This window comes from Epinephelus fuscoguttatus, linkage group LG18 (assembly GCF_011397635.1).
Source record: "Epinephelus fuscoguttatus linkage group LG18, E.fuscoguttatus.final_Chr_v1".
Taxonomy (NCBI): Eukaryota; Metazoa; Chordata; class Actinopteri; order Perciformes; family Serranidae; genus Epinephelus; species Epinephelus fuscoguttatus.
In genome coordinates, this window is record NC_064769.1 from 6,486,238 (window position 1) to 6,498,377 (window position 12,140).

Below are 12,140 nucleotides of genomic sequence, written 5' to 3' on the forward strand. Positions count from 1 at the left end.
CCGTCTTGTTTTTTTGTTTTTTTCTGGTGCGTCTGGTGTGATGTCACGGACGGGCCAGAAAATAGGTAAGTAAACAGTAGAAATCCGCATGGAGGCCAGTGAAAATGTAACAGCGGTTACTTCTTTAATATATCTCTTACTAAATCAGTCTCTCTCTCAAACTCAGTGGCAACTAAATTTTGAATGATATTCAATCGCTGCTTGGATGGCGATGGACAGATATTTGTTGTGACCCATTGTTGCATCGTGTGGCCAAAGGGGCTAAAGTAGCACATCCAACTGGGTGTAGTATTTCCACCACTGCTGATCAGAGTTGATCGGAGCTGGAACTAATAAATACCTGTGACTACTGCAGAGTAATTTGTACCAGGAGTGAATGCTGGTTATAACCTTGCCCATTACATACAAAAGCCAGATGTTAGCGAGTGTTACTTTATTTTGTTTTGTTTATTTAGTCCAGTCCAAGGGGCTTATGTTTTAACAAATAACAATGTCCTGTAACAATTTAGTGTTTAATGTTGTGCTATATTCTATTTTCTTACAGACAGACATATATCTATATATATCTATATATATCTATTTATATATCTATATCTATCTATCTATCTATCTATCTATCTATATATCTATATATATATATATATATATATATATATATATATATATATATATATATATATATATATTCATTCATCTTATAACCGCTTCATCCTCTTGAGGGTCGCGGGGGGGCTGGAGCCTATCCCAGCTGACATCGGGCGAGAGGCAGGGTACACCCTGGACAGGTCGCCAGACTATCACAGGGCTGACACATAGAGACAGACAACCATTCACGCTCACATTTACACCTATGGACAATTTAGAGTTACCAGTTGAGTTGGATGTGCTACATATATATATGTATATATATGTATATATATATATATATATATATCATTGAGTGAGTGCTACTGTTATACTATAACCCTTTTTCCAACAAATGTAGCACATTGCCAGCAAACCAGAGCCGTGTATACAGCTCTGCAGTAGATAACGATGCCGTCTTGTTTTTTTGTTTTATATATATATATATATATATATATATATATATGTATATATGTACGCAGTATTACTGAAATATCTTGAATGTTACAGCTGTCATGCCCCCGAATATCATTACTGAGTGTCATTATCTGGAGTCTTAGGGTGTCTGCCTAAACAAACACTTAGGTTTCACGTTAAGAGCTATCATCACTATATTTGGAAGTGTTCTCATTGTTCAGTTAAAAAGTGATGAGATGTGTGAGCAGAGCAATGTTGTGTGTAAAAACAGTTTAATATCACAGAAACATGTCAGACATGTAGAGATGTCATTTCTTACTTTTTCCACCCTCTGACACAACCCTGAAGAGGGTGAATCCAGCCTCTCTCTCTCCAGCCTGAGACAGATTAGATGAGTGCAGATGACTGATGCATGCTGGGTAGATGGAGTTATAAGTTGTTGGGAGAGAGGAGGATGAGAGGGTGATGAGAGACAAGGAATAATGAGGCATGAAAGAGGAGGAGGAGGATGATGATGTTGAAGAAAAGCAGCCCCCACACATTGGGATATTAACACCAAATAACATTCAGGTAGCTGCTGAAAGAGAGCTGCTAAATCAGTCATCAGCTAAAAATGATCACCATCTGCAGATATATCCGTTTCACCAGCTTAAACAGACTGGTAACACCTGCTGTTTAAGGACAAGCACGTTAGCACATTAGCTACAGGTCACATTTATTTACCCCCCACCATCCAATCAGATTTTAGATTGATTCCCTTTTTTCCCAGGACGCTGGGATAACAGAACGGCTCTGGCTTATGGGGACAACAGTTTGGTTAAAAATGCGTGAACATTTATTGAAATATGCCACAAATTTGCTTTTGAGATCGACAGCTCTGGAGTTAAAGTTTAATTTATCAGTATTTTTCAAGCAGCAGCCTCCAGAGCTGGAAAAACGAAGCCAAGGCAGAAATGACCAAACCTGCAGTTCCTTGAATGGCCACTTGAGGCTGGCTCCAAGAGTGTGTCAATAACCATAGACCCTCATGTTAAAATGACCAACTTTACAGCAGAAATAAACATGTTTACAGCAGGGTTGCCAAATTTGGGTACTTGGCTGGAGTGAGATTTTGGTGCCATATGTTTAATCATCCGTTAGGCCAGACCTCTGTAGGGGGATCCGGGGGAATCCTTCACCGAGTTTTTATTTTATTAAAAAAAAAAAAAAAGAAAAAAAAGTATTTTTTTTTATAAACAGGCTCTATTTTGATGCTTTTTTAATGCACACTAGCACATTATTTTTAATTCATAGTACAGGTTCTTATCATTGAAAAACTGAAATCTCAAAAACTTTTTTAATATTCAGAATAATTATTAATCATGATCTTAAAAGTATTAGTAGTTGTTAGGAAACTATAGTGCAGGCTGACTGACAAAACTGACTGATAAAACTGGAATATATGTATATATATGTTCAGATTTAGATTTTTACTTATAACAAATAAAATATGACATGTTATTATGTATTAAACTATCCAGCATTATCAGAATTAAAAGCCCCATGTTCAACAAACTTTAAGTAAACTTAAATACGTTGTGCTGCTAATAGGCCTACCTCTTCTGACTGCCGGACTTGAACTTTTGTTGTGTGCTATTAATCGTTTTACTTAAGAAAAAAAGTTTTGAGTACGCCTACTTCTTGTAAAACTGCGTATAGTCTACCAACATTCCCAGTCAGAGAAAGTGTTAAAATAAAGCAAGGCAGTTTGTCTGGGGCCCCAGGCCCCCAAATAAGTAAATCCAGCCGTGGTAATAATAAAGAAAGCACAGCTAGGAGCAGCTAGATGAAAGGGAAACACGGAGCAATGCCTCTTTGTATTTATAATATAAATAATTCAAACAACCTTAACGCTTGAAACAGCAGTCCACAAACCAATAGATGACATCACTGTAGCTACATCCATTATTTATACAGTCTATAGTAATTTTATAATGAAGTTTCAAGTCTTTTTTGTCAAATGCACAACAATTATAGTGGAGTAGCCATTGGCAATGATGTCATAGCATGTGTTTCACATCATTTTTATACTCATCTAACCACTGGATGGGGGCATTATCATCCTGGAAGAGACCACTGCCGTCAGGATAGAAATGTTTCATCACAGAACAAGGCAATCAGTCAGAACAACTTTGTATTGATTTGCAGTGACTCTTCCCAAACCATGCCAGCAAATTGCCCTCCACAACAGAGCCACTGGGTCCCCTCACTGTAGGGGTCAAGCGTCCAGGCCTGTGTTGTTCTCTTGGTGTATGTCGCTCATGCACTTGCCTATTTGTCAAGAATATGGTGAAGGATGACTCAATTGATCGTATCATATTTTTCCACCTCTCTGTAGACCAGTGCCTATGGTTTTTGCATTGCACCATTGAACTTTCAAATGTGCATAGGGTGGCAGTAGCTGAGTCTGTGGGGACTTGGCTTGGGAAGCAGAAGGTCACTGCTTCAAGTCCCCGTACGAACCAATTATGGAGTGTAGACTGGCAGTTGGCACAAGGCACCACTTTGCAGAGGTACTCCTCAGCAAGGCACCGAATCCCTTAAATTCGTCATTGTAGCACCCTCATATGTCTGACGCTGCGCTACCTTTCTGAATATACATGTGTGTAGTGTGTGTAAAAGTGTAAATGAAGAGTAGCATTTCAACTGCATTACGTGAGATTGCCTTGTGCAAAACTGCCTTTTGTAATGAGGGGTTTATGCACTGCAACCCTACTATAATATCCCTCTCTATGTAACTGCTTGCTGACACAGTCTGATCACATCCTGTAGTGACACTCTCAGTCCCTGAGGAAGAGTTGCTCCTCTGGTTTTCCTTACATATCTCACTAATGCACGAGCATCACTGTCATCAAATGTGCATTGTCCGTCGACCACAATTTGCGACCCTATTTACTGATGTCTTTCCAATAAATCTAAATGCAGATGTCACTTTCGTCATTCTTCCTATTGAAACACCAGCCAGTGGAGCAGTGACTGGGGCTCCTGCCATCCGCACCCCAACAATGAATCCTCTTTGCAAGTCACTCAGATCTTTTCCTCTTGTCATCTTGACACAAAATCTGAATCAACTGAGTCTGCTCAGCATTTCTATACGTAACACAGAGCATGACTGGATTTTAATCGCTTAATTGTACCATGCAGTTCACCTGTGTGGAAGCTTCTGCATTGACTATATGTCTCCACCCCTTTTTTTCCCTTGAATTTGTCACCCGTCTGTTATAAAGTTGAGAAAAAAGATAAAAATAAAATGGATATGAAATATAATACTGTGGTGCACAGTAGTGATAAAAAGAATAATCTGTATTGTAGGCTGGATAAATTCACTATACTGGATATATATACAGCAGTGTGTGTTTGCAGGTATAAACAGGTAGTGTGTGCTGGGGATGAGCAGAATATCAATGTTATTTGGGAGAGCACAGATAATATGGGGGAAACAGGTGTTAATTCTAAGAATCATGATTGATATGTAGGACAGTTTTATTTTAATTCTGACTCATTAAGAGCCAACGTTATGCTTTACTGTGGCAATATTGTCAGGACAGAGACAAGACCGAGTGCTGCGGTGCTCTCCAAGGTGTATGTCTGACACCATTTTCCATTGTCACGCTTGGCTGTGCCACATCAAGCCACGTCAGAGATGGACCTTCTCAGGAGTAGGTCCAAAAGTCAGGCCACCCGCCTTCAAGTGGGTAACAGTAGCCCTTTTTAGATAGGAATTGTGCAAATTTGCAGGAAAGCCCAATCAATCTTTTTTCAGCATTGGCAGTAACAAAGTCAGTGAGTTTTCGGGGCAATGGGGGGCGCGAGCAGGTAATAAAACGTGTAGCTCAGCGTGTGACATAAACAGTGACGTGGGAGGGAAGCTCTGGCTGGTCAGTCCTTCGGCGATTTTCTCGTAAGTCGGCCCGTTCTTCTGCGTCCCTGTCATCTGACGGTTAATGGCCTCTTAGTTTGTGAGGGCAAGGAGGGCGCGCAATTCCTTGTCTCCCCAGTTGCTCATCTTTACAGTGTCTGTCAGGTTTGTGTTTCCCTCTTGCTACTAGCTGCTCGCTAATTCCTGCTACCAGGTGTTTGTTGTTTATCCACCGTCAGTGGGTTGCACGTGCGGCGTCATCAACAGCTCCTCCCACAAGTCTTCAACAGCCCCTCCCGTTGCGGAAGGCCGCCTCGGTCTTTTTTAAACTAAAAGGGTTCCGCCAATATGACTACCCTATTAGGCGGAAAATTGGGCACCTCGGATCAACTCGCCAATCCAACTCTGTGTGTCTAAACACTCGCAGCTTGCAGGCAAACCGGCCCAACATTCACCGAAAATCTGGCAGTGCAAAAGGGGTTTAGTTTCTCTCCTGTGTCCTTTTTTACTTAAGATATCTGCTTTATTTTATTGCTTTATGTTTGCTATCCGCCGTATTAGCAGTTGTGTGAAGTTGTGGCTCGAAAACTCAACATTTCCATGTTTTCTTGCTTCTCGCTAAAAGTTTACACATAACAAAGTTACGGGGGACTTTTATTGTGAAGAATCTATAGGAAATGAAATGTGTTTTTACTGAATTAGCTGATCTTTGTTAGCGGCTTTTCTTAAAAAAAAGACAAGTCTAATAATACAGCATGGAGGAAAGTAAAAGCAGAAGTAACCACAGTGAGATGTTGATGAAGAGCTGCAGACAACAGGTTCTTACTGCATCTCTGCAAACAGCTCACTGCCAACAAGTAAATTTCTCTTGCCTGCCCCACTGTGGAAAAACACATGCAACGAAAACAAGAGGGGACTTAAGCCACTGATCAGCATGCATAATTAGCTATTTTGCTCTGTTGACTGTCGTCTTTTGTGTAATCACTTGCAAATTTTATTTATTCCCTTTTAATTGTATTTGTGCTTTGGCACACGTTAAATGTAGACTATTGCATGCAATTATTTATAACGTGGAACTTTGCTTTGTCAGTTTTTGATCTGCCTTTCTAAGCCTGTGATAATTACTTGTAAGCCTTCCCAAACTCAGACCTGCAGGTCTGTCGAGCATCATAGTTCCCGGCCTGGTGTTACAGCTGAATTTCTTTTATTCTCCGCAACCTATAGATCATAAATGAAGCTTAAAACTTGATTTTTGCTGTAGTCTCCCTGTTAATTTCCTTCATTTAGAAACCTAGTAGAAATATAAATTATTGCAAATGCAGTATAATTGGAACCAAAGGATATGTCTTTACTGTAAATAGTTTCTACAATGCAGAACAGACTCTTTGATATGGGGTGAGGTAGGGTTTCAGACAGTTAAGAAAACTGTGTTTAGTTAAAAATAAAACAAGACAGAGAGAGATGAACAGTACAGTTTGAGGATGTGGAAATATATTTCAGAATTAATTACATACCGATATTAAATAAATTTGATGCTAAATATTAGTAATAATATACATATATATATATATATATATATATATATGTAATACAACATTTCCCAATTTAACATGACTTAAAACCACGCCCACTATTGTTCTTCTATGCGAATACTGATATAGAGACAAATAACTTTGTTGGTTGAATGAATACAGATAGTGGCGTCTCGATACACCCCTAGTGTGAGCAGACACACAGGTAAAGTTAGCAACTAGCTGGTGAACATAGTTGAGCATTTAACAGCTACAGAGACAGATATTTCACTCAGAAGTTGGTGGAGACAAAAACAGAGCTAAAAGAGAGTGAATATAGCCCATTACACGATTTTCATCACGATTTTGAAGTCACAGAGGATCTTGAGAGCCACCTTGGGTCGGAGTAGAATCGGCGGATAGTCTGCCATGACGAGTCCTCATGTGTGAACAAGCCTACAAGCAAGTCGGCCCCTCATCTGTGACTGGGACTGGATATCTGGCATGCTAGTAAACTGGAGAAGCCTGACACGACTGACAAAGAGCATCAGCCAATGAGAGGCGGGATACGTCCCACGTCAGCACGCAGGAGGACGGAAGAAATGTGAGGAGGAAAAGCCGCAGGGTTGCCGCTTGCCAGGTCCGCTTATTAGCCACGACTTTGGGCTTGTTTCTAAAGTGGAGTTGCTTATTTGGGCGTGCTCTCTAAACATCACCTTTCTCTATATATGTCCGTCTAATAAGTTATTTAAACGCATGATAGTCGCGTCTTTTGGGCTTGTTTCCATAGCCCTGGTTGCTTGTTCCTCTCCCAAGATCTGGCAACACTGACAAGCCGGCAAGCAACAACAACAATGTCAGCGTCCACGGGATCACGGGGAGCATGTTCTGTTTGGACCCAGGCCCTGGAGACAGATCTGATTCAACACTGGAAAGAATATCCATGCCTTTAGGATGTGTCGTCTCCAAGTTTGGTGATGTCATCACGTTATCTGGGGCTCTGTCGGCGAGGGCTCGGTGGAGAAATCTTTCTGTGTGCACACAGGTCGTAACACAGTTGGCGAGACTGCTGATCGTGTAATGTGAATTAGGCTTTACATTCATCAGGTTGACACAAAGACCACTTAAGATATTGATGGATGATGTTTCTAAGTTCACTATATCAACTTTAAAGGTGATGATATGGCAGTGTTGTCTTGTTTCCATTGCTCCCCACCACCAAAAAAAAAAACACCAATGTTGCTTTTCTTGCTGCTGTTTGGTGATGCTAACTGCTTTTGCCGTGTTGCATTCAAAGACACTTCAACATCTGAAGTTTCAGATTTGGCTGCCGACAGCAACTGACTAAAATATTGACTTTGATGGATTATCTCTCTACTGCAAGTTTGAATTTCTTAGAAATGAACTGAAACTGATGGCTGCTTGAAGGAAGGAAGTCAACCTAAAAACTGATGAAAGACCGATGGAGGAAAAGTGAGATTTATTTCTTTAGTCAGCTGAAGGAGTCTGACTGTCAAGTTTAATTCTTTTTTCAATTTCATTTGTATTGGCAACCATGGGATTTACAAAGGGAGAATGACTAATACTATATATATATATATATATATATATATATATATATATATATATATATATACACACATATATGTGTGTGTGTGTGTGTGTGCCCTGTTTTGTCATTTACATATTCAGAGAACATAAATAAATGCTTCATTTTAAAGAATGAGGATAAGAATAAGATCTCAGATCAGAGCTCCTGTAAACCACATGGACAGTTCCTGCAACTTGACAGAAGGGGGCACTGTGGGGACACACACCAATTGATAGTGAGTGTGTGGTGTTAGTGTGTGTGTCCAGTAGAAAACGGAGCAGAGAACAGCTGGCTGAAGCCATTACAGCAGAATCACTGGAATACATCACTACATCCTCTCCAGTCCTTCTGTATATTTTCTTCCCTCCATTTTTTTATCACTCTTTCTCCCTTCATCCATCCTTCAGTTTTCTTCCCTCCCATGATTTCACTCCTTCCTTCCCTTTCTTCAGTCCCTCCATCTTTTCATCTTTTCTTATCTCCTTATTTATTCTGTCCTTCCCTTTCCTTCCTATTTCCTTCTTTCCCACTATTCTCTCCTTTCCTTATTTTATTCCTTTATCATCCAGTCTTTTCCTTTCTTCCATGCTTTATCTTCTCTTCTCCATCTTCACTGTGTCCATCCCCTCTTCAGTCACTCCATTCTCTTTACCTGGAGTTATTTCCTTTCCTACCTCCCTTTATTTTCTTTCATTCACTCTTTACATTCCTTCTCTCTTTCCTTTAATATTTCCATCCATCTTCTCATCCTCCTCATCTTCTTCCATCACTCTCTTATTGCTTCATCCTTCCAAGAATACATTCGTCTCTCATCCTCCTTCCTTTGTTTTATCTTCATCTTCCTCTCTTTCCATTTCATCCCCCTCCTCCTCTTCCTCCATGTATCTCCTCTCCTATTATATATCCTCTCTCCCTCCAGCCTTCCTCCCTCCTCTCCTCCTCCTCCTTCTTTTCTTATCTCTCCCCTCCATTAATTTCCAATTCTCTCCCTCTTCCCTCCTCTCCCTCTCTTCAGTTGAATGTGCTTGTCATCCTAAATCGCTCTCATTCCTCTCCTCTCCCTCCTCCTCCTCTTCATCTCCTCTTCTACCTCCTCCTCTACATCAAACTCACACATCTCTCCCTCTCTCTCTTTTATGCCCTCTCATCTCAGTTTATTGGCTTTTTTCTTTTTCAATTTTGTTTTTGTCAAGTATAGTTCTATCTTTTAGCATGCCTACAGTTTTTTTCTAATTTAGCTTTTAATTATACTTTGAACTGTATTCATTTTTCATTATTATACACATATGACTATTGTCACACATGTATACTGCCAGATATTAATACATACTTTCAACATATTGTACCACAGTAGCCAGAACTATAACTATAATATTATTACTTTCAATAATGTTGTTGTAAGCTACTGTCATTACCTGCATCTCTCTCTCTCTCTCTCTCTCTCTCTCTCTCTCTCTTTCTCTGTCTCATTGTGTCATGTGGATTACTGTTAATTTGTTATGCTGATCTGTTCTGTACAACATCTATTGCACGTCTGTTCGTCCTGGAAGAGGGATCCCTCCTCAGTTGCTCTTCCTTTTTGGGGAATTTTTCCTTATCCGCTGTGAGGGTCATAAGGACAGAGGGATGTCGTATGCTGTAAAGCCCTGTGAGGCAAATTGTGATTTGTGATATTGGGCTTTATAAATAAAATCGAATTGAATTGAAATTATTGACCATCCCCCCCCCCCCCAATCCCCTTTATGTTATCTGTTGTTTTTTTTTCTTTTACAGAAGCAGCCAAGTCTTGTTGTATCTCTGGCTGTTTCAGTCTTTTTCAGATTCAGTCTTTTCTCTGTGTTTCTTTACGTCTTTGTTGTTTTTGACAAAAGGCGGTGGGCATCCTCTCAATGTCTGCATGTGACGGCAAGGAGAAACAAACACACATCTTCTTTGAAGAGCTGATGTGACGTCTAAGTGGAGGAAGCTGTTTGAGATCACTGCAACCTGCAGATATTCTTAACAGCTCAACATGTAGAAACCCTGTTTTTAATCACTAAGGTCAATTTGCTTCTTTAGTTCCTTTTTCATGTTTTGTCAGTTAGAGGAGGAGCCTCAGGACGGTCACGTCAGTCTAACCAACAGCTTTAGTAAGAGAGAAATACTCCCTATGGCCATAAGAATGAAGACACTCAACCATTTTGGGCCAGTGTGATAGCTAAACATGCCAGTTCAAACGACAGACATTTAAGTCGGACTATGTAATTTTTAAAACAGAAATAGAAAAAATAGAAAGAAGAAAGCTGAATTCATATGCATTAACAAAACAGCTGCCAGGAAAAAAAATGTTGGCATTGTACATTTCTGCAAACCATGAATACATTACTTTTGCACCTATGTAGCCAATACATTGAAGTTTTACGTTTCAACAAAGGTGTGGTTAATGAGTGGTTTGGTTTAGGCACAAAAACCACATGGTTATGGTTAGGGGAAAAAAAGAAACTTTTTTTTGGCTCTAACTTTCTGAGCTTGGTGAAAAACAACAGCTTTTTGTGCCACTATCCCCGCTGGGAAAAAGAGTCATGGGTCCCTAAAAAACGTCCATGTTTAAGGGGTTAGAGAGCTGCAAGAAAAACAGCAACGGTTCCCTAAAAAACATCCACATTTGGGAGCTGAAAAGCTCCAGGAAAAAAGCAACATGTCTCAAAAAACACCCACATTTGAGGACTAAAAAGCTGCAGGAGAATCAGCCACAGGTCCAAAAAATCCGCCACTTTGGCGGGCTAAAAAGTTGCAGGAAAAAACAAAAAAGGTTCCCTAAACAACATCCACATTTGGGGCTAAAAAGCTAAAGGACATTCAGAAACAGCTCCCAAGAAACACCTACTTTAGAAGACTAAAAAGCAGCTAGAGAAGCAGCAACAGGTCCCAAAAACAGACACTTTTGGGTGCTAAAAAGCTGCAGGACAAACAGCAACAGGTCCCAAAGAATACCCACACTTGGAGGCTAAAAAGCTGCAGGAAACACAGTAAAGGTTCCTTAGAAAACACCCACTGAGTCACTAAAAAAATAAGTTATATTGTTTGTTGGTCTCGAACACTAACCAACCCCCCCCCCCCCTTGGGACAAAGTCTGCTCATGTATTATGTCACTTCAGAAACAAGACAATACTCACGTGATGAATTTGTTGTTTGCAGAAACATACAATGCTAACATTTTCTTCAGGCAACTGGGCTGGAAGTGGACTGATCCGATTCCTGCTCCCCAGCGGATGAACTTGTTTAGAAATTACACCTTGACCTTTCCTTTGGCACCACACTTAGAATTTACTTTAGATTTTACAGACTGACAGACTGATATTTTTTTTTTTGAAGAACTAAATTCTAAGTAATTAGGATTACAAAGGAAGGACTCCCTGTTGGAGTTTATGTTTGCTTCTTCTGGAGTTTAAGGGTTGTAATTCTACAGGCTGTTTGATGATATCCATGATATTTGTGTTGTTTATGTTTTCTGTTCAATGTCTTTACATCCGGGAAGATGTGATGTTTCAGGTGCACGAATAAGACCCATAATAAGGCATCAGCACTTACCTCTGGGTGTGTTTGTGCAGGGAGCAGGAGCTGAAAGTGTACCAGGCTAGGAGGAGTCTGGAGGAGGCGCTGATGGCTGATGGTTTGGCGCGGGCCGCCGAAAACACCCGAGAGCTGCTGGAGGGAAAGACGGCCTGAAGACAGACAGGTAAGACAGATGAACTGTTGTATTCATATGAACTGTCTATAATAATAAGAAAAACTCTTCTGTGATCTCATCATGTTTTTAGTTTTACAGCTCAAACAGAACCTCAGTAGTTTCTTTACCTTCTTTCTTTGGCTTTTACTGCACTTTATTCTTCTTAAACTGGCTGCTGTACAGGCAAGACGGGTTCGACAAAATTTCCTTGTTGAGCAAGTTTATTAACATGTCATCACACCTAAAAAAAAAATCCCCTCAACCCTACTGTTTTATATAACAGTGTCCAGCATGTCTAAGTGGAAGAAATGAGTATTGAACATTTTGAAGACGCCTTCTCAAATGTGCAGATGAGCTGCAAATAGGTTCGGGGAGATGATAGTTAACATT

At 40.2% G+C, this 12,140-nt stretch overlaps 1 protein-coding gene across 1 annotated transcript in view; it reads left to right on the plus strand.

Annotated features, from left to right (window-relative positions):
- The window catches only part of mbd2 (methyl-CpG binding domain protein 2), a 51,622-nt gene that overhangs the window by 21,001 nt on the left and 18,481 nt on the right, over positions 1 to 12,140 (plus strand). The window contains exon 6 of the mRNA XM_049603953.1: positions 11,632 to 11,759. Coding sequence (XP_049459910.1) covers positions 11,632 to 11,749 — 118 coding nt within the window. The 3' untranslated portion in view covers positions 11,750 to 11,759. The remainder of the gene's footprint in view (positions 1 to 11,631; positions 11,760 to 12,140) is intronic.